The 23,247-nt window shown below is 40.9% G+C and overlaps 1 protein-coding gene across 1 annotated transcript; it reads left to right on the plus strand.

The window, feature by feature from the left end:
- Nucleotides 1-3,253: 3,253 nt before the first annotated feature.
- Nucleotides 3,254-17,374, plus strand: rab11al (RAB11a, member RAS oncogene family, like). The gene is made up of 5 exons (XM_085423884.1): nucleotides 3,254-3,527; nucleotides 8,288-8,483; nucleotides 10,295-10,488; nucleotides 12,306-12,386; nucleotides 15,658-17,374. The coding sequence occupies exons 1-5, from the start codon at nucleotides 3,488-3,490 to the stop codon at nucleotides 15,795-15,797; spliced, it is 651 nt and encodes a 216-aa protein (XP_085280010.1). The 5' UTR covers nucleotides 3,254-3,487; the 3' UTR covers nucleotides 15,798-17,374.
- Nucleotides 17,375-23,247: the final 5,873 nt, after the last annotated feature.

Raw genomic sequence — 23,247 nt, forward strand, 5'->3', positions numbered from 1 at the left:
AACAATGAGTGAGCAGCTCTGAGGGCTTTACCGTATATGTAAATCAGCAAATGACAATAATTTACAGAAAGCACATTTACATTGTTTTCAGTTTAATTTCAACTTCAGCTCGAGACTGAGACCATAAAAGCATCACAGAAATGTTTAAGGTTGAACTAATAACCCAAGTGAGCAGCAGGACTATTTTCTTATAAAGGTTTTCTAACCAGAGGAGTTGCCTTCTGCTGGCCATTAGACAGAATGCAGGTTTAAGGACCCTCCATATTGACTTCACTGTTTAAATGCTGAGCCACATCAAATTTTTGTAAATGTTTGTAACATCTGTGGTTTTCCTTAACGTCTTCAGACTATATTGTGACTATCCAATTCAGCTTTGCCAGGGCGATGGAGCTTATTCCAACCAGGCATGAGTCAGGGTACATCCTGGACAGGTCACAAGTCTATTACAGGAGTAGCACAGAGGCAGACACCATTAACACCTACAGTCACTTTACCATCATCAGTTTACAGAATAGGCATGTCTTTGGGCTGTGGGAGAAAGCTGGACTACCTGGAGAGAACCTCAGAACAGAAAGGCCAGCCAGAGGATTTAAACACTTACTTTTTATTTATCATTGTAAAAAAAAAGAAGAAGAAATAAAAAAAATTTAAAATAAGATGAATGGAGCCACTGTGATGTCACCCACTAGTTGTGGACCTTGCATTTTAAGGTGCAAAGTATCCACAGAGACCCTGACTCCTTCTTGTACCGCTCTGTCAACAAGAGTTTTAATGCTGTTTAACAGGAATAACTGATGAGACTGTGGGGGCTGACCTGCTTTTGAACACAGAGGAACTGCAGTCATTGAATCTAAAGGTTGCCACTTGCAAAAGCATTAGTAACATTTATAATTTCCCAATAAAACAGTAGTTTTTAAATCACAGAAGCACACTCCAGTAAAGTGAGATCATTCCTTGTAGTGAGCTCAGCTCTCTTGGAAACTCTGTGAGCTAGAGTACTAAAACATTTGGCTGAAGTCTGTGTCCGACTCGGACTTGCTCATTGCTCCACATGAAATGCTTAGCCGCACCAAGGGTCATAACCTCTGAGGAAATCTGTAATGAGGTCTGAAAATTTCAGAAACTTCAACACATTTGAAGACACTAACACATGTAAAAAGTTCTGGGGGGAAAAACTCAAATGAATTTTAGATGCACAGCAGCACGTCCGTCTAGCAGAGCAGGTCAGGGCAACCTTTTCAACCGTGACATCGTCTTTCCTCTCACTGGGTGCAGATAATTAACTGGCCCAATCAATGATGGTCAGATGATGATGCATGGAGATTAAAAGGTGATTTCTTTCCAGATCAGCTGTTGTATGGGAAGGTAGGGGATTGCCTGATAAACAATGAGCTGAACCAGCAATGACTCTTTATCAACCACCGAGTATCAGCTGATCTGTGCTGTTAATGTGTGGATTCATGTCTCTGACCACATTGTTGAAACAGTATGAATAAAAAACAATGCAGTGAAATCTTATCTGAACATATTGTTGATTAGTACACTGCGGAATTTCATAAGCTTTCTCAATCTGAGTGTTTCATTCTTTAACTGGTGGTTAATGTGCTTAGGCTATGTGGTCTGTTTATTATTATCAAGTCTCTTTTGGCACTGAAGTTTATACAGAAAATAAATGTGGAGCAAATCTTTATATCTTACACATGCAAGTGGATTGAGCTTTGTTAGATTAGGGGTTTGACGGGCCATCATAAAATCAGGATATTTGAGTAGAAATAGATTTAAAATGTGACTTTCAGTCTTATGAGTAGCCCCATACCCTAATATATAAGGAATTACATGAAAAAAGAGAGTTAAAATATTTTTGTCTATTGACTAACCATTTTTCAAAGTAGCAAAATAATGTATTTTTAAAGACCATAAAAACTTGAGAATAAGTAGAAAAGTCATGATTCTACTTGAATAGCCTAATTGTGTGAACATTTTAGCATCAAAAACTCCATACATACAGTAAAAATTTTCATTATGCAGAATGATATATAGTACCTAATCACAAGTACTGATTAATGTATGCAGCATATCATGTTAATATTGCAGCTGGAGATTATTTTAGTTACTTTTCTGTAGTTTTATCAATAATGATACCATATAAGGTATCTGTCGATTTGTATTTAACAAGTAAAGCTTTCAACTAACTTATACAGAGAACAAATTGCAATATTTGCAACCAAAAGGCTGTACCTGACTGGATCTCTGGAACATGAGGCTTGATTATCTTCCATATATAAAAATTTTTTTATTAAGAGTTAGTACCTGGTACCACAGACTTTTAGCACCTACTTGGCTTGGGTTCCAAGCAACCTGAGTCCGAAAATGTTACGTCTACAGACTGCACGCCTCCGATAGGCCAGTCAGTGTCGTTGTTGAATGAGTCATGAGACCGACTCTTTCACACAAGTCCAAACCATCATTTTTGACCCTACAAACAAGGGAAATGGTTGCACAAAAACCAATAAAAAAGCCATAGACTGAGCATCACCTCCACATCCTACATTGTTGTGTTTTTTGTCACATACAAATGACCCCACACAGATTGAGTTGGTAATGGGAAAACGATTGAAATCAAGCAGAGTCAAGTGGAATAGAGGCTTAAGATTTCATAATGCCATGGTGTATGTTGCAGGTGTTTTAGTGAACTGTAATAACCTTTCTCCATGCTCCCCCTTCATTTCTTCTCACTCATCAACCAACCCAGATAGCTGCCCCTCCCTCAGCCTGGTTCTGCTGGAGGTTTCTTCCTGTTAAAAGGGACTTCTTCCTTCCCACCATTGCCAGGTGAATGCTCATAGGGGATTATATGACTGTTAGAACTCTTTCTGTAGTATCATAGCATTTTAACCTTACAATATACAGGCATCTTGAGAAGACAGATGCTGATGTAAATAAAACAGGATTTAACTGAACTGGATTTGGTTATTTAAACTAACATTTTAAATACCTATTGGGGGAAAGGTTATTTTTGCAGGCTAAAACTTCAACTGTCAGTGCCTGCTTAAAAGTTACCTTTGTCTGGGGCTCGGTATTACCTGTTGAGGCTTGGGGCTGCAGACGTCATCCCAGTTAACGACCGGCAACTAAATCGTGAACGACAGCACAGCGGACCAATCACATCAACGGCCGTGACAGGTGTCGAGCAGCTATTGACCATTGGGAGAGAGCGGGGGGCGGGACTGATGACTCGCGTGACGTCACAGCTTCGGTTATGGCAAGTGACAGAGAGTGAGGAAGAGGAGGCGAAACTTTCCGAGCTCGGAGTTGTGCTCGCAGCTATTCATGTGTGACACGAATCGAGCCTCGCTGTCGTCGGAGTGACAACTAATCGCTGGTCGCGCGAGGTCGGAGTCGTGAGCGGGTGCTGGGTCGCTGTCGAAGTAAAAGTGAATACGCCAGAAGTTTGTTCGACTTCGAGTAAAACAGCAGAGGAGACACTATGACCAACAGAGAAGACGAGTATGACTACCTCTTCAAAGGTAAGCGGCCGCTAACCTGTAGCCTCCTGGCTCTGTTTTCGCGTCACCTGTGAGCGGCTGTCATTTGATGCCGAGCGGCGTGCCTAACAACAAGGTGAAAGGAGACGCAAGCCACACGTCGACTCGACGGCACCTGAATCGACCTGTAACTTCGAGTGCTTTTAGTTATAACCCAAGTTATGAAGTGGGCTTATAGCCTCACTCGTAGCCGTGGTATTGGAAGAATGGGAGGCAGCTCAGAGCTCTCATGTATGGCGTTAAGCAGCATCTGCCGGGGAGTCATCATCTTGCAGGCCTATGATGCAATCGTCTTGGGATGCGGCGTTGGTCAACAGGGGGATCGTACGATGTGGCTCGGAGGTCTCTTAGAGTCAGGGCTGAATACTTGAGTCTGAATGTACACAAAGTTTCGGAAAATCTCACCAAACCGCTTTCTGTGACAATCACACCCTTTCTGTGATCACTAAAAGTTGCTAATATGCTCTGGTTCCTCCCTGGATACCTTGAAATTACAAGTCTTTGCTTAATTTGTTGTATTTGTTTTGCTCTGTCCGACTTCTGAAAGCCTTAATTAGGCACAGAGGACATGACTGACACAGACAAGACAGTTTCATTTTCAAAGAGTACAATTTAGTTTTGTATATTGGAACAAAATGTCTACCCACCCCACCAAGGATGAGCAGGAAATGCTGATCCTGTATTTCCTGCAGGTGTACAGATAATATTTAAAGTGTATGTCACTGCTCTGCAGATGTCTGACAGACTTGATTAAAAACAGATTAACAACACATCCTTATTTTCATATATATGTGTATATATTGGCACAAAATGTCCGCCAACCTCTAGGAAGAGGAGGAAATATGACCCCTGTTTTATTGGCATGGCCTTCACTTCCTGCATGTGTGCTTATGCTGCTGTTCATAGGATTTTAAACATATATTTCTTAAAATTAAATAACCTTAGAAGTTGTCTGCCTGAAAGGCACCAAGGCCGTAACAAAGAAATCAATACAAACATTGATACTTCAGGATGGGACAAACGTTCATGTTTGCTGGCACATCATACAAAGCAAAATGTCACATTTTTAGATTTGATTTCTTGCTTTAAATGCCAGCAGAGCTGTTAAAAGGCGTGAAGAGTTAAAAGTACTCGCAGCTTATAAAACTGTAAGCTTATACACTTTCGTAGATCGTGTCACCAAAGTGCCAAATGCATTGTAACTGGAACCAATTGTTTAAAGTTGTCTTGTCATCGCCCGTGATAAACGACGCACTCGCAGGCTTATTTAAATATAGAAGACCAACCATGCACGTGTTGTCGAACTGGAAATACCTGCACGAGTGGGCCTCAGAGAAACTCCTCGTCAAGGACGAGGAAGCAAAGACTTGCGGGCTCACTCACCCTCCTCAGAGTAGCCGTGGTTTTTGGTGACCAAATTTATCTGAATAATGAGCAGCAGTGTGGGAACACTGATAAGTTTATCAGCCGCCACTTAAACCAGGGAAGGGTTTTCTTTGCACCTCGTGCTACTTCACATCTTCACCTCATGTTCACATTTCATATGTATTCTCTCTTTTTCTTATCTCATCCACTGATTTCTTAAAAATACTGATGAAAAAAGCAATTATCCTGCTGGCCTTCAGCATTAAACACTACATTAACTTCGTGTATGATAATCTAAGCAGGACTAGTTCACTTATGTAAGGTTAAGTTTGGGGTCTGTTATCATAAATGTAGGCCTTTCTTTCATATTTCCAGGCATTTAAAAACAATAAATTAACTTCTGTTTAAAAAAAAAAATACAACAACAACAAAAAAGAAAAGTATTTTTAATACTATCATTTTATGGCAAGAACAAGCCTGGCAATCCTAATAATAGTCATTTTATTCTGTGTATTGGCGCTCGAGGGGATATCATTACATTCATTAATGTCTCTGAACAGACAGACTCGGGTTCTCAGTATTATTTTAGCTTCGTTCTTCACTCCCACATGTACTGGGTGCAGGGTTGTACAGTATAATAGACGGCTGTCATATCTTTTTTTGGAGGAATTTGAGCTCAACAATAGGTGAGTGAATGGGTGTGTAACGCAGCCATGGAATTACCTGTCTGTTGGCAGAGAGAGGCCTTGAAAAGGTTGCATAATGATTTCTTGTCCTCCGCCCAAGATCCTTTGTGCAAGACAAAATGGAGTAACACCGTCATCTTTTTTAAATTTTTTTTTATTTGGATGCCCGCACTGTTCTGATGCATAGTCCTTGTGTACTTCTGAAATTGTCATTATTCCCGAGTATCTAACTCAGGCAGGAAAACATGGAGCTGTTTCTACTTCTGCCTGTCACGTGCTGGTAAAACTTGAATACACGGTTTCATTTTTGAAAGAACAGCATCGCTTAAATGCGAGTGCAGATGCAGCGGTTGATTGGTTATTGCAGTTTGAACTTTCCAAACAAGTTCCTGTTACCTAAGAGTAGGAGTGGCGAGCTGGGGTGGTAGGTTCCTTTTGACAGAGTGACGCACCTGACAAATGTGGAAGTGACAAACAAACAAACATCCTGGTTCCACTTTTTTTTAAAGTATAAATGAAACCCTGTTTAGTGGGAAAGTTGATCTAATATGCTTTTCTTTATTTTCTGTCACGTGTCTGAAAACTGTAAGTCAGTAATCCTTGTGAGCCAAAGACTCGGGCTTCAAAACGCTCAGTTTCTCAGTTTTTTTTGTTTTTGTTTTTAACACTCTTCAATCTTCATGATGTCACAGAGAGGGTGTCCCGAATGGTGTGTTCACACCAAACATGAAGCCTTGTGTTATTCACACAAGTACAGTCACTGGAGGGTTTTTGGAGACGATCAAATATTTACCCGTAACAGCCAACAAGAGGAGGAGGAGAGTACTGCCAGTAGCTGGAGTGGAGTTACAGTAGACTTTCACTTTTCACCAACATCTGCTACAATTTTGATAATTTTTTTGTCTTTCCTGTGCAGCATGAAGCATTTTTTTTAAACTTTTGTTGGTTTGCCTCCGTTCGTGTTCTTGTTTGGTGTAAACACATCATTAAGACTCCACCTGAGACTCGCTTGCTTTCAGTTCCTAATTTTCTCCAACGAGACATTGAAGTTAAAAGCAGTTTTCACACCTGCACTGCACCACTTCTGAACTTTTCTAGATATCACCAGAGACCGATGCATAAGAATGTGCTAGATCTGACATTAACCACTCTATAACCTGCCAGCTCGCTAGTACAAAGTCTCAGATGTGCGAGTAGTAGAGCAGATACTGTGGTGCAGTTATCATATAGCAAGTCAGCATCATGTGTGGTGCCTTCTGCACACCCTACTGTCTACTGATGTGTGCGGCATGTGAGAAAGGACCACTGTGGGAAATTCTGATAGATCATCTGCAAGCGCTCCCGTCTCTGCTTTCACCTCTACAGCACAGACACGGAGGAAAGCTTCACTTTCAGCTTCACCTTGAAAAAGACAAGAGGAGATGAATGAATGTTGGAAAGGTGTTCAGCTGACTTTAAGATTTAACTCTTTAGGTTCAACTGTTGACAGTTTTGCTTTAACTGTAGTTTATAATGTTTGACTTGAGCAGCGATTCCCAACGTACGGGCAGTGAAGGTACTGCAGGTGGGCCTCAAGAAGCCATTCGCCAAAAATACACTTTACCTTTAAAAAGAAACAGAGCCATGAAATTGAAACATCAAATCATATATCGTAAATGTTTCCTTTGACTCTGATCTTATCTTGTATATTAGTATGAAGATTTTCATATTTTCAGTCATAAGTTTTGTAGTGGCTCAGTGAAGAGGTCTCTTTCTTCACGTTTTCATTCTGATTGTTTGGCACAGATTTGATTTGTCAATGTTTGGGTTTTGTAGTGTTCACGCTGTGTCCATTAGTTTATTTGGGATATTATTGCACCGTCTTCAAGGCTCAGAGACACAGAGGGGAAGGTAAAGGACAGAAAACCTACTTTCTTGTCTTAAGTGGCTCATTTCTTTGCTTTTGTTATGTGTTGTAATTGTCAGTTTAACTTCTGTTGTTATGTACTCATCTTCTTGTTCATCTATTTAGGATGCACCAGCCACCAAAATTTGTTCTACATCTCTTATGTCTAAACGTTTACTTTGCAATAATACTATTAAAGACGATCGGGACAGCTTACTGATGCAGTGAATGCTACACATGTGTGCTGTAACGCATGTTTCAGCTCTGTATGTTTAAAAGTGTTCTTCTGCCCTTCAGTCTAATGCTGCTGTGCCTGACGTGTATTTGATGAGTGCACGTCAGCGGTTTCACCTGGATTTCTGTGCTCAGCCTGCGTGTATTTCCTGAAAAGAGCAGGTGGTTCTGATATTTTGTGTACTCAGTGGGAGTCCCCTGAGTTTCTGCTGTGCTTTGCCTGGGAGCCACACATGTGCGTCACTGGCGAGGAAGGCCATCTAACAGAAATGAGGATCAAATGTAATTAAGAAATGAAAAAGAATCACTCCATCTTGTTCAGTTTAACGTCTTTATGGCATAATGGACTGTTGGCCTTCTGAACTTTTGCTTTTCCAGCTGCAGCTGTAAAGTGAGCTGTGGTGCTAAAACACGCCCACCTAATATCCACTTATAGAGTAGTGTAGTTTATTTTCCTTATGCATTTTTTTACTGTAGCATTAAGACGAGCACAAACAACCCCCTGCAGGCAGACTTAACAGTACACGTTGTGACTCTGCTGACTGTTCCTCTTGTTCTTTATTTCCCTGCAGTGGTGCTGATTGGAGATTCGGGCGTAGGGAAGAGTAACCTGCTGTCCCGCTTCACCCGAAATGAGTTCAACCTGGAGAGCAAGAGCACCATTGGTGTGGAGTTTGCCACACGTAGCATCCAAGTAGAGGGAAAGACTGTAAAGGCTCAGATTTGGGACACAGCTGGACAGGAGCGATACCGGGCTATCACTTCAGCGTGAGTTCATCACACACACATGCAGAGATGCACACTTCACACAAGTAAAAACCTTTTTCTTTTTACCTGTACACACACAGGTCCACATGCATCAGTTAGAAGAATCATATAGAATTAAGTGGCACAGGAAAGAAAAAGGCTTTTTTAAATGTTTCCTTCCTTTTAACTAGGAAAACATGATCTCTTCACAGCAAGTGTCTCTGTCTAATCAAGTGGTTACTTAGACCAGTGTCTCCCAAAGGGTGTGTCCTGAGACGAGTCTAAATGTGCTGTAGCATTTTGTGACACCTGCAGTTTATTATTGCAATAAACAACTGCACAAAACATTATAACTGAAGGGTTGATTTATTTTATTGGTACTGTGTATGCACTTGTTTCCCATACAGAGGCAGAATCTTATACCCTTGAACAATGATTTTTGCTTACCAGTTGCTGAATAGTAGGAACCTAAATAGGCACTGGGAAACAAAGCGGCTCTTCTGAGGGAAACTTGTCTAATTTAAGAGCGTTGGATCTGAATCAGAAGCAGAAAACCATTTAGGAGATTTGAAGTATCTGAGAAGGCGACAGAGACGAGGTGCGCGGTACAGGAGTGTGGAAAACCTCGCTGAATAACTGCAGCAGTCCAGAAACAATCGCATGTTCATGCTTTGTCCAGATGCTGCAACTAGGCTTTAAAAAGTGCTTTTGTGTTATGATAATCTGAGAGCATGTCAGGTGATGTGAAGGCTATTTTGGGCAGATGTTACTACAGGTGTGCCTTAATATTTTGGGTTTGATGCAGGGTGTGTCCTAGACGCACAAAGTCAGACAAAGAGATTATACACATGAGTGCACACGCAAATGCATGTGCACAAGAAAGCGTGATGCACCGAATCTGTAGTAGTTCCCTAAGATTTATTTAATTTTACTGCTACTTTCAGTTTTTTTTTCTTTTCTCTAAATTACAAGCTACAGAGCTCAAAGTCTGTAAAGACAGAGTGAATAATTCTTGGGACCAAACATCACAACTTCTCATACTTTGATGGCTGTAGGGGAGTAAGAGAGACGGGAGCAGATCAAGAATAGCCTTTTAAATAAGAATATAGCAGCGGTTGAGCCCATGGAAGGACATTGAACCCAAATATATAAAGTAAAGTGGTGAGTAAGTAGGTTTAACTTTAGTGCCCCACTTTTTTTCTTTTTTTTAATAACATTCTCAAAATCCTGAACATTCGTAAAGAGATGGTGACAAGAGTGTTTCTTGCCTCATTAGAAATGCAGGGCTGGGCTCTAGAATACAAACGTTAAAAGTTTTAACTTGTGACTGAACTTTTTTTCTCGAAACCATCATCTACAGCTGCATGACACTGGACTGCATTACGAGTGTGTTATCAGGGCCATCCATGAATTCTGTTTAGTCCGTTTCTCAATTTTAAAATGGCTAGAAAGTGATTATCAGAAGTAATTAAAACTCCAAAATGTACCTTTGTTTGCCTTCAGACAGGAAGCCTGTAGCTCGTCATCTCTGTTCCTAGTGGGGTTTTTTAAAGTTATCTTCCTTGATGCTGCGCTCTTTACCAGCATGAACTTTGTGAAGACCCCACAGGCTGTGAGGAATCGAGCGCACTGAGTCTTTTAAAACAAGAAGTCAGTGCTCATTTGCATTATGGGCTTTGTGTGCAGTCGCTGTAGCTTCACAGCTTATTTCTTTGTTCAGAGCTGGCTGAGTCAGTGTGACACACACAGTGAATCCTGATAGCTACAGGCTGCTGCGACAGCGAGTCGCGTCCTGAGTTTCTAACTTGTTTGTCTGATCTCACGTTGTCCAGGTACTACCGTGGAGCCGTCGGAGCTCTGTTGGTTTATGACATTGCCAAGCACCTGACGTACGAAAACGCAGAGCGCTGGCTGAAGGAGCTGCAGGACCACGCAGACAGTAACATAGTTATCATGCTAGTGGGTAACAAGAGCGATCTTCGCCACCTGAGAGCGGTGCCCACGGACGAGGCCAAGGCCTTTGCAGGTAACGTAACTGTAACAGCGCTGCAGTGTTTCTCCCAGATTCTGTTTGCAGAAGTCATCTGTAAATATTTTCCAGGATACTTAAAACACGAGAACCAGCTGAAATCCACAGGATGTTCACAGATGCAGATCAGCTTCAGCTCCATGTGTCAGGACACCTGTCAGTCTAGGTGGTAACTCCACCTAAGTTCCCCCATCATATAGTTGTTATGAAGGGGACTGTCCATAGGGGGTAAAAGTGTTTTGTAGCAGGGTTTAAATATATTTTTTCTAATGTAAAGTTGAGGAGAATCTGCATTGTTGGCACTTTACTCAGAAAGCAGCTCAATGATATCCATCACTTCCAACAGTCATCTGGTCAGTGAGCTATGTCTCTTCAGGTGTCTGCACTTTCAAAATAAGAGTGAGAGGTTTGTCCACTAGTAATTGAATAATGCTGCTAAAAATAAATTTCCAGTATTTCTAGGAGGTCATTAATAAATGGCAGGCTGCACTAGTGAAGTGTTTGTGTGGGGAAATGCTACACCTTGTGTGCACAGAGCATGTGTGCTGTATTGATTTGTGAGGTTCTAGGACACGGCCTCATTAGATTATTATCAGGTTAAAGCTGCGATAATGAATGCATGGGATGAAGTGATCTCTAGCTGCTTTAATTGGGTCCTTAAGTACTTTTCAACATGCCGTCTGTGTTCCTGACGGTTAATATGTTTACATCTGTCAAAGGTTTTATTTCAGTTCTGTTTACACTGTTTGTGTTTTCTTTTTTTTCTTTTTTCTTTTAAACCCGCTCTGCCTTTCAGTGCACATGTTTGTTTTTGCCCATGTCTGCAATGCTTCTGATGCTGTAAATTCTTTTACTTGGATGTGTTTAAGTACTTTAATGAAAGAACACAAAAAGGATTTGTTAACACTGAAAATGTAAAGGCTTCTGTTTGCTTTTGACATGCTGATTGGTTTTCAGCAGCTGGAGGTTTCTTTACTTCTGAACTTGAACTTGATGAATTTTTTTTTTAACCTGTGTTGCTGCTTTCACTGAAGACACTAATCCTGTTCCTGTCTGTAGTCACGTAAAGAGTGTGATTGTTGCTGTGAGAGTTTTAACAGTCAGTGCTGCTACTTTTGTATGCAACTCTGACCTAATTTATGATGCCTCGTTTACATGAAGACCATGTGGTTTACACATGCATGCAAAGTGTGATAGTAAAGGCTTCTCTCAAAAGAAGACAACACACAGACTAGGTTGCCTCTTATTATTATTTAACTATGTGTTTTATATCTGTAGCTGATCAGATTGGCAGTTGATTTACCCAGTAAACCACTTTGCATGTTAGCTGACATGATTCATTTCACTTTTTATAATGTAAATTCAACTTATTTATAGAGGCTAACATTTTACCACATGTACAACATTCAACACCCTCTGTTCTTAACTGGAAGGAAAACTGGAAGAAGACTTGGAAAGGACTGAATGTACCGTGTGCTCACGCACAGAAAACAGATTTGTGTCATAGACGAGCTGGATTACAGTTACAGAATTTATCTGACATATTCTATGTATCACCAAATGTTGGATAAACTGTTATCAAAATAGTTAATTAATATTCGTCAACTAATAAATTTAATCAAAAACATCAAACTACGACGTGAGCCGTCAAACAGGAAGTGGCTGAAAGAACTGCAGAGGCCCTGTAGTGAGCACATAATGCAGGGGAAAAAATCAGTCCCAGTAAAATAAACCTCAGCTCAGTGACGATGTTGAAGCTAGAATGGTGTTGGCCTTTAACACTAATTGGTCTTTTGTACATGTTTGTTTTCCAGAGAAGCACGGCTTGTCTTTCCTGGAAACGTCAGCGTTAGACTCGTCTAATGTGGAGCTGGCTTTCCAGACGATCCTCACAGGTGAGTGTCACGTTTGTGGATATTTTCTACTGCATTTACCTCATATCAAAATGTGTTCTGGTACTTAAGAGAAGCACCGTTTAATAAAAGGTTTTGTATGCAATATACGAGAATACGTAAATATTCTCGTCTTTGAGTTTATCTAACAATACCTTACCTTTGCCACTAGATGGCAGCAAAATCCATCTAATCAGTCCTCGGCATCCACGCCTGTGTGCAGAAATACCACCTTGATCATTTTTTAAGGTCAAAAACAGGAATAATTGCTACACTGAAAGACCAGTCGGTTTTGAGAGATGGCACAAATGCGCCTTACCAGATGCATCTACAACTTGTTCAAGAAAGAAAATGTGATGTGGGTTCGCAAATGTTTCCCTAAGTGAATGTCTATGAGCCGTTTCCCTAGGAGGCATATGGCCACACTAACAAGTGTAAGATTGGATAACAAGGAGAAAAACAGCAATTGTTGTGACTCAGTCAACCCCTGGAGTGCCTAAAGGGACAATCCAACAGTGAGTGGTGCTTCCACTTGAATTGCCCCAAGGGCTATCAGCCTGCACGTATGCGCCTCTTCCAGTTTGTATTCTTACTCTGCTCAGGCAGTTTGAGCCTTTCTTCCGCTTTATCAGTAATTTCTAGTTCACGTAAACTTCAAACCAACAAGCCCCATTTAGGTAACATTGGTAACTGGCTCATTAAGAGAGAAGAGTAACCGTGCATCAGCAAGCTAGTAAGAACTGAAGTTTAGACCCACTGGAGCAAAGAAGTCATCGCTCATGTAGCAGAGGATAGTTCTTGGGTCATCATGTGTATATGCACTGCAGCTGGGGCTGTGTATGGTTCGTAGTAATCAGTTGTGTTTTTGCCACCTGACACGTCACATCAGAGCGCCGAGCCTTGCTTTGCTTTAAATGTTCTTGCTTCATAGGCAGTTTTTATTTCAGGACCATTTTGTTCCACATCTGGGTGCAGTTTAGTTAAAGAGGGAGTATGCAACAGCAAGCCAGAGGTGTTTGCACAAGTCCTGACCACTCCAGTGACATCCAAGTCAATGTTTGGTTGAAATATTTTCACGTAGGCTTGATTGATTGTGTTCAGAAACCATAACTATGATGCTTTTGGTCAATAATTGTTATTGTGATTATTCAACACAGTGATTCATAAATTAAACAAATGTCTTACATTCATTGAACTTTAAAAGCATGGGACTTTTTGCACGAGTTTTCCTTGGAAATGAAAATGAGGGGGACGTGATATGGGGGTTATCTGGTAGGGAGTAAGTTTTGACTAAGCCCGTGTTGTAAGAGCACTCACTGTTCCCTTGCAGCCTCTGTAGAGAGATATCTGTGGGTACCAATGGGACAAGAGGCCCACGTGCTAACAAACTATGTAGAGCCTATTATATAGCCTGTGTATACTTTAATTCAAATGTATGGGGGGGAAAAATGGGAGGTGAATCCTGTAGGAAGTTGGATCCAAACTTGCAAGGCCCACTCCCTTCTGGTCCTCTGCCTCCATGATCCGCGCACATGGGGAGAGCCAGCAGCCGACCAACACCTGAGTTCCACACTGGTGAAAGTGGACCACATTAAAAACCCTCGATAATCAGACAAAGAAAGCTGCAACCATTAATGATCTCTCCATAGCTTCACATACGGAAACCAGACTGAAAGACCACTCAGCCAAACAACATTAACTTCTTTAAGAAGGATCTTTTTGTCCAAACATTCCCTTCCATCATATTGGTTCACGATGAACAAAGTGAGCGTTTAGGAAGGACACACCAAAATGAGGCCTTTTCTTAACGGCTTATTTAGGTTTTTGGCCCTGGAGCCTAAAGGTGCCAATATACCCTCTGCAGTGGTCACTTCACTCGTTGCTGTGCCATCGTCACAAAGATTCAGCCATGTGTACCCACGTTAAGGCACAAGAAGCCGCTCCCTCCTAAACGATAGGCGTCGCGTCTCAGACAGTATCGCATCACACACGCTGATAAAGAGGACAATGTTTTTTTGCAAAGTTCTTTTTACAAACTCAGGTTTCCAAAGAGTTGCAAAATCTCCCTCTGTGTGTCAGTGTGTCTCTGAGCTTCTCTGCAGGAGTATCATTAAAATAATGGTAAAAACCTGCACCATTGTAGAGGCACGCCACAAAGATTGTGCCTCACAACACAGGATATGACGTGAAAATCGTCACGAGACAAGCATGAAAACGGCCTAACCCAGCTGTCACGGGGTGAAAGACAGTTCACTAGTCCTTCACACTCATGCAGTGACAAGAAAACCACTCACACCCACATCCACACCTGTGGCCGATTACCCTAGCTAACATACACATTAGCTACAAGAAGAACAAATAAACGCAACAAAGAAAGGGTCTGGGTGGTAGGAAGGTTTAAAACCAGGAAGATGAGGTGACCACTAAACCACTTGAGCCTTTAAAAGGATAAATGAACTGCTATAAAGATTTGTTACTGCTCTTTAGGAAACCTGCCCCCCCAAAACATTTCTAGTTTAAACTATTCATCCATCATCTTCCCCTTATCCGATTCAGAGTCGCTGGGAGGCCTAGAGCCTATCCCAGCCGTGAGGCGAGAGGTGGGGCGCACTCTGGACAAGTTACCAGTCTGTCACAGGGCTAACACAGGAAGACTGGCAACCATTCACACTCACATTCACACTTATGAACAAATTAGATTCACCTCTTAACCTAACCCCACTACCTGCATGTCTTCGGACTGTGGGAGGGAAGATGGAAACCTGGAGAGAACCCACGCAGACAAAAAAAATCTGAATCAATTATCTGTTAACTTAAACACATAAAGTTAGTAACTGAAATTAAAATCTGATTACTCTCACAGCCCTGTTTTGAAGTGTAGTAGAAGCAGATGGATGAGGAGAAGAACCGATGCTCGCTGTGTGTTGGAACGCTTCTTGTGTATCGCCTGTGAAACTTGGTTGCATTCTCTGCTTCTCAGCATGAGCATGCAGGATCAGAGGAGCAGATCACAGTTCTTGCAATTTTAATATAAAATGTATTGCATCTTGCAGCTTTGGGGAATGCCTAAATTGAGACTTGATTCTGCCACATGACATAACGATGCCAGTTTAGGATGGAAAGAATCCGTCAGTGCTGCCAGGAGTCTGGATAGAGCAGTTGTTGTTCAGTTTGCCATGCTGCTTGTCCTTATCACAATATGTCCCACTGTTGGCTGGATTTATAGGCATCTACACGTAACTTACTCCCTCTCGCTCTCTCTCTCCCATCACAGCCATCTACAACATCGTGTCACAGAGGCAGATGTCAGGACGCAGCGACTCAGACTTCTCACCAGCCTCCAACGTAGTGCCCATCACCGTTGAGCCCACCCAAAACTCATCCAACAAGGGCGCTTGCTGCCAGTCTAACTGAGACTTTCCCGCTGACCTCCTCCTCCTTCACCTCCAGGCAAATGGGGGAAACAGCCAGATAGGAAAGACAGGCAGATGGACAGGGAAAATGGAGACAGGTAGAGAGTCACACGAGGACACTTGGGTCTGATTTGTCTGTTTGATACAGTGAAGAGGAGGGGATGGTGAAGTTTAAATAAGCAAGCGGGACGTTTTCTGAGGGAGGATTGGTGTTGATGGAAAGAAAACGGGTGATTTGCACTGTTCATTAAAGACGCACATGATCAGAATTGATTTGCAATCTAAGAAAAAAAATTTATTAAGGTTCCTTTCGTGTCCTTCCTTTGAAAGCTCTATTTTACAAGCTAGTAAATGGTTCCATTCAGTTTCACTCTAGCGGGATATTGGGCTGTAAAAATCCTCTTCCAAGAGACTGAATTGCAACCACTGTCCTTCCCATTTTTGCAAAATGTAGATTCTTCCGAAAAGAATGTCCCCTTCTAATATTTATTGAACACTAGATTGATGTCTTGTTTGGCCAAAGGGTTTAGTTGGTTTATAGTTTTCACTCTGATTTCTTCATAGCAAGGGGAGCTCGCTCGTTTTATATATGTTTTGTTTTTTTAATGCTTTTGCCTACAATCCTATTTGTGTATGTTTAAGGGTAATGCTCCCTCACTGATGTAGGGGCAAGGGGCTCAGGCCGTTTTTCCTAAGTGCACACGCTGGAATTTGGTTGTGTTCCACCAGGCCTCTCAGAGCAATAACATCCCTTCCCAACACTGACATGCAATTTCTTTTTTGATTGCTTTTGATCTTTGTTTGGAAGGCTTTCCTGCTCTGTGCACACTTTGTACTCCACAGATGAGTCATGCTCCAAGCTTTGCTAAGCGTTAACTCTAAATGAGATGGGATAGCTGCGTCGCTAGTGGACGGGTTAACTTCCTCACACGGCACTGGCTCTGCCCGTGACCATTTCACCCCTGCCCTGAACCCGTGGAGAGGGAGAGATCAAGGAATTGGTTTTAAATGCACGGACAGCCCTGTGCTACCGCTGCCTGCTAGCTAGGATAGATGGCTGGATAATATTTCAGGGGATGAGGTAGTGAGGGCACTCAGCCCTGCCCTGCTCCCTTGGTCTCTGATGTACCCGAGATGGCTTGTTTTACTGTAAATGAAATCCTCCACTGCCTGCTCACCTACTCCTTTCCATCTCTCCCTGTACACTGTATGTAACTGGAACAGGACTCTGCCTTCTGGGATCTCCCCGAGGTCTGCCCTCACTTTCACTCGTCTTTATTTCCTGTGGAAGGGTGGGGCGGGGGGTTGTATCGGGAGTCAGGATTGGGTTTGTTAGTATCTAATAGTTTAATAGATGAGAAAAGGGAGAAAGGACGGTAGCGTTTGGAGGGGCTTGATTAAATCCAAAGGTTATGGACACAGATGGTGTTTATCCTGCTGATGTGTTTCCACATCAACACAGACTTCTGTTGAATTCACAGGTCTTAAACTGGGTGGTGTTAGGTTAGGGCTTTTAAAACATTTATTCTAATATGTATATTTGGACTGCATATGTATAAATAAATCTCATTTCTTATAGCCTTTGTCTTCTCGTGTCTTCTCGGGATTTTGTTAAACACGGACAGGTTGAAGCAGCTGGCTTCTTTATTGACAGAAAGGCAGAATTCATTGAGTGAGTCATGTAGGCCGGGATAGCTCTGTAGGTAGAGTGGTGGCCCCATGAATCAGAAGGTCAGGGGTTCGAATCCACCGAACATCTACCCTGAGGTACCCCTGAGCAAGGTACCGTCCCCACACACTGCTCCCCGGGCACCCAATGGCTGCCCACTGCTTCAGAGTGACTGGGTTAAATGCAGAGAGAAATTTCCCCACAGGGATCAATAAAGTATACATTATTATGATTTTAGCTACTGTGTGATTGCTTTGTGCAGATACATTGACAGGGCTATATTTTAGTAACCTAATCCTTAATGTACGCTCTAATTTAATACGACATTTGCACAGTGCTCTAGAATGACACGTTCCTCTGATCGCTGAAATTAAAATGTGACAATTGAGAACTCCCGTTTCAAAGGGGGGAAAAAACGACTGGTATCGATTGGAGGTCATTTCATTTTTGTTTTATTAGAAACATTTACAATACATCTTGAATCTTGAAAAAATAACAAAGAACCAGAACTAACATGGCGCAGATACAATAATAATAATAATTATAATAATAAAAATGTCTCCAAAAAATGTAATTCACAAAAAAACATGTGCTATAAGAAATAAACCTGCAATATCACATGCCTTGTAGGGCATGGCACACTGTAACAGAGTTCAAAGACTTCTTTATTATTATTTTTTATTTATTTTTTTCCCATCCATCAAAGTTGACGGTCAGCCACAGAGGGCCGCAGTGGCAGCCCTCCTTCACTGTTCACAGAGAAACCAGAAACTATTGCCAGCTGATGCTGGCCCAAAAACTAATGCACTACAACCACTATTAGACCGGTATGAAACACTTCTACTGTGCTGGAAAAATTGGAAACGCTACCAAAGACAAACTGTCAGACTGCATCGGCCTCTCTGGAAACGGTTGCAAGTTTCACCAGCGAGCGCCACTTCAGTCCCCGACCTCTACATGCAGCAGAAAACGTGCATCATTTTTGCCAAGTTTTTAAAACTGTATCGTGTCTTTTACAAACCAAGAACTTTGAGTTAATTCCTGCGTGTCACAAGCAATCTTTCATCACTAAACGGGGAACCCGGAACGTTGACGTGGGGACTGAAATGGACTTTGTCTGGCTCCAAACTCAAGTCAACTTTCCACTTTCCAAAGAGGCTCCAACTATGAAAATCTACAGAGGAGAAATGGCCCAAGTGTTAGTCAGGCCTGCACCATTTCTCCCATCTAAGTGACCATACAACATACATGCAAACTAGCACGGTAATGAATCTGTTGTTTGTGTGTGTGTGTGTGTGTGTGTGTGTGTGTGTGTGTGTATGTGTGCATCTAGTTACATAGATCTACTACACAGTGCACTGTTGTCCCCTCCTAGATGCTGCCACTTGAACTTCACCTAGTTAACCCATAAGAGAAAGCTTTGCTCCTTCGTCGTTGATCTCAAACTGTCTGAGTAGCAGATGTAGAAAAAGTATGAATGAAAGTGTGTACAAGTTGTGTGTGGCCCTATTGGCGAGAGGGTCACAGCTGCTCATTCATCCCAAGCGCTGCAGTTGTAACGTGTTTTTTTTTTTTTCTTTTTTTTTTTAAACGTTTGATAAGTAAAAGCAAGTTTAGATTACAGAGGAAATGAGTAATGTGTTTCAGTCAGTAACATGGGGTTAGTTGAAGAGGGGAGAAGGGGGTTACAGCAAGCAGCACCACACAAAGAATGCTGATGCAGGAAAAATATAGAATTGAGGCACAAAATTGATGCTCTGTGACTAAAATATCTCCAAATTCTAAAAAATATTATATTATTTTCTGTAATTATTCCATTGTGAATGCACTGGTGTTGAAATAGTGCATGTCTGAAGTTAAAATTTAAGCTACGGAGAACTCTCGCTCCATTCACGTCATTCACCACGAAGTAAACGGACGAAACGCATTCCCGTAACTTTCATAAATAAAACTTCTAAACATCTTTTCTCATTTTTACTTATTAGTAGAAACTGACTTCCCTGTGTTTAGAAATATATTAACTTCTTGTAATTTTAATTAAAAAACAAAATGTCTTGAGGTTACTCATAAATATGTTGCTTCATTTTTTATTTTTTTTTTTACTTTTCATAAATAACATCCAGATACTGACTTTTTTCCTCTGCTTTCTATGAAATAATAACCCATGTTAGCAAAATAGATTTGAGAAACTGTAATATGTTTTTTTTATTCATTTTAAGTTACTTTCTATAAATGTATGTGGAAGAACTCAAATATAGTCTACGTTGAAAAAAAGCTGTTGCAAATTCTGTCCAAAAAACAAACAAACTTAAAGCTCACTTGCAAAACTGACTAAGAGATAAGGAGTGCATTAAGGTTTTTTTGTTCCTTTTTTTTGTTGTTTTTTTTCGTTTACATTCAAATGCATTGCTTGCTCAATGTGTGATTTAGACAGGTTGGTACAACTGTTTAAGTGCATCCATTGAAAATAAGGATTTCCTATCACTCCTTAAAAGGGATTCTACATAAATGCATAAAGACCTTTTTATATCAAGAGAAGAAAAACATCAACAGTTTCTACCATTACTATAATAGTAAGCTTAATACAATATTGTAAATAATACTAACAAGAACTTAATGAATCAAATCTCACGGGAGTCGCCCCCACCCCTCTGTACCTCCGCTTGGCTAAAATGTCTTTCATACTGGGTGAGCTGGACAAATGAAACTTACACTTTAGCATAATCTTAAGAATCATAATTAAACTATGTATCACTTAGTTAAACTACACGGTAAATATACGACTTTAAACCAATGCTCACTTTAAGGTCTTAAAGCTTTTTATACACTCCAGGTATCAGGCTGATGAATCCTTTATCTTTTCCTTTCTGATAAATCTTACCTATTGTACTATATTTTTACTAGCATGCAGTTAAACTTTAGGATACGGCGAATGGCTCTCTGAACTAACGCGTAATCCCGTACGCTGTGAATTTCTGCTGGTTTGTCAGTGTCCGCACGATTCTTTCCATCTACTTGAATTTTCTTTTTTACCTTTTTGTCACAAGATTGGCAAAGTTTTGTTTAGTTTTTTTCAGAAAGATTAAGAAAATCCCTGAATTGGTTTTTTTTTTCCTCTTCCCAACAACCAAACTCATAGAAAAACTACACAAAAGACTGAGGAAGTGCCAGGATGTGCTTTAAGCTGCTCTCTTTGGGGAGAAGTAAGTCTCTTAGTGGTGTCTCTGTAGTATTAATCCAACGACACTGAAACACGATATGCCTTCGTTTTCACCGATATCGATTAATTGGGCTTTTGGGTAAACTAACTAGAGATTATTCTTCATTTAGTAAACTCTTATTCTAAAATAAGTTAAATGATAAGTTAGCTCTCCTTGTATTTTTGTTCTTTGGCTATGTCTGACCCTCTTTTTTTTTTTTTTTTTTTTTTTTCCTTTCAAAAATAATGCAAATGAAAAGCGGGTGGTGCAAAACAAACAGAGCCAGAACTTATTACAATGTAAACAAAAGTCATCTCAGGATATGCTGTGAGTTCTACGCCTGCCCCGTATAGACTTTAAAAAAGAGCATCAAGTGTAAAAAATCAAAACGTGTAGACAGCGTGTCCCGTCTCACTGCCGTTTGTTCATTCGCTCTGTTTGCGACCAAAGCCCTCACACACGAGCCTGTCCCAAGTTCAGCCAGCAGCTGCTGCTCTTTCACTAACAGGTCAGACCTCGTGCTGTTCGTGCTCCGGACGCTTTTGTCATTTTTACACACAGTGAGATTTCCTCCACGTTGCAGAATCTACAGTTTTCAGTGCTTCTGAGGATTGATTGATTATCCAAATAACAAATGACCCTGATGATGAACACAACAAGAGCAATTACTTATTCCGAAGCTGTCACCAATTCATCACGCCTGTGTTTCTACACTGACATTAATCTATAAGGAGATTGAAGCAAATATAAGACAGAATATACTGTTATTATCCTAATTTTATTTTATTTTTTTTAAAGAACTGAGCCGGCTCCTCTTGTTTATTGTCCCAGTATAGTCCTATTATTGCTTTTCGTCCTAATATACATACAGATTTCTTTCTTCATTAGGGGTTAGCTTAATACACATACTATTCATTTGAGTTTTTATTGGAGATTGGATTTATACATCAGCGACTTCATAATAACGTAGTGTCTGGTTAACTTTTCATCTATATATTTGGATGAAATACTAAGTTTAAATAATATTCTTACACGTATGTATGGATCTATCTAATATACTATTATAGTAAATGGGATGATGGGACGCATATATAAAAGATTTACTCTCCCTAAACTCAAACGTTTTGAATTCCTTACGCTAAAACATCGACACTTTGTAAAAAATAATCCAAAGCTCACTCGAAGCAGGCTTTTGTCTGGATGTTTGTAACTGATACACATACTGTATTTACATAGATGCTCAGAGCGCCTTCCCATTTAAAAGTACTCATTAAGTTGTACAGCGTCTAAACTGGGAGAATCTCCAATAAGCCCTCTCTTCATTAAACCAGTGCAAAACTCGAAACAAAAGTCAACAGCATTGACTGAATGGATGAGAGGTCTCCCAAATTGCCACTAAGTACTACTGTAGTATTAAGAATAACAAGAACCACCATAACACAATGAACAAAAATGATAGGGAATCCTTATGTGCATGTCTTTCAGATTCTATGAAATATATTTCACCATCAGCGGTCGGTTTGGTATTAATCAGATGCGTGTGTTTTGTAATAAGGTGCTTTACTCTGTATTTGATGTAATGTGTTTAAAAAGCCTAATTTCCTGAATCCCTTTAATCCCCCACCCAAGCAGTTTGATTCACATTCTTATTTTTTTCTCCAAAAATAAGTACTTTAAAGGTTGTTTTAGGGAGTAGCAGTAGTATCAAATGTAGGGGTGTAACAATTCTCCAAAATCACGGTTCGGTTCGAGGGCAGATGCCAAAAAACGGGGGGAGGGGGATGGGTTTTTTTCTTTTTGCTAGAGACCATTGGATCACAAAAAACGAAACTAGGCGTTATCAGCTCCACGTGGGCATCACAGTATGGGAAGATGGAGCTGCGACGCGATACTCGTTTGTATCGCACTCTCAGAATTATTACACCCCTAATCAAAGGCCAAAGTTGCTACCTTGTACGCCAAAGTAATGGCAATATTTCATAAAAAATATTAAGGCAGAAAATAAAACATTTTTAAAAAACAGAATACGAAGTTCAAAGAACAGTGTCATACTGCTTTGAATGTGACGTTGAAAGCTTAGGCCAAACCACTGTGCAACTTGTCCATCCATAAAATCCTAACTATTCTTTGTTCCTACGTCTGACAGATTTCAGGGTTTCCCCCGAGTACAGTGCTTTCCCTGCAGTCCACACCTCATGCGAGTGGTCTGCCTTGTGTGTTGTTCTTTGTTTGTTTTTAAAGGAAAGGCCTTCTGTGGCCTGAAGACACAATTTGATATTTTTAATCGGGTTTTTCTTTTTATTTGAGACGGAAGCCGAGTTTTAATTGTTCTCCGGTGCGATCTGAGAGAGGCCTGCTGAATCACCGTCGTCACCACGCATGGCGCACATGTGACAACAGCTCGCTGAAAGAGTCGAACGATCAATAAAACAGCACGATCTGCAGGGTCTCGTGTTTTTTGGAGCCTACTTCTCTCCTTCTCCAACCAAAATGAAACCCCTCCACCCCCATCATTCAACAGCTTTAATCCCTACCCCCCATCCGCTCTCCTCTAGCCCTCCGAAATCCCCAGGCTGGGGCTA

This window comes from Rhamphochromis longiceps, linkage group LG11, assembly GCF_057381845.1.
Source record: "Rhamphochromis longiceps isolate RC_006_pf linkage group LG11, R_longiceps_female_GT1.1, whole genome shotgun sequence".
NCBI lineage: Eukaryota > Metazoa > Chordata > Actinopteri > Cichliformes > Cichlidae > Rhamphochromis > Rhamphochromis longiceps.

Bases quoted from the DNA above. Each gene is read 5' to 3' on its own strand.
- rab11al (XM_085423884.1), top strand. From the start codon at position 3,488: ATGACCAACAGAGAAGACGAGTATGACTACCTCTTCAAAG. The intron at 10,489-12,305 runs GTAACGTAACTG...TTTGTTTTCCAG, and splicing joins CGAGGCCAAGGCCTTTGCAG to AGAAGCACGGCTTGTCTTTC. The intron at 12,387-15,657 runs GTGAGTGTCACG...CTCCCATCACAG, and splicing joins TTTCCAGACGATCCTCACAG to CCATCTACAACATCGTGTCA.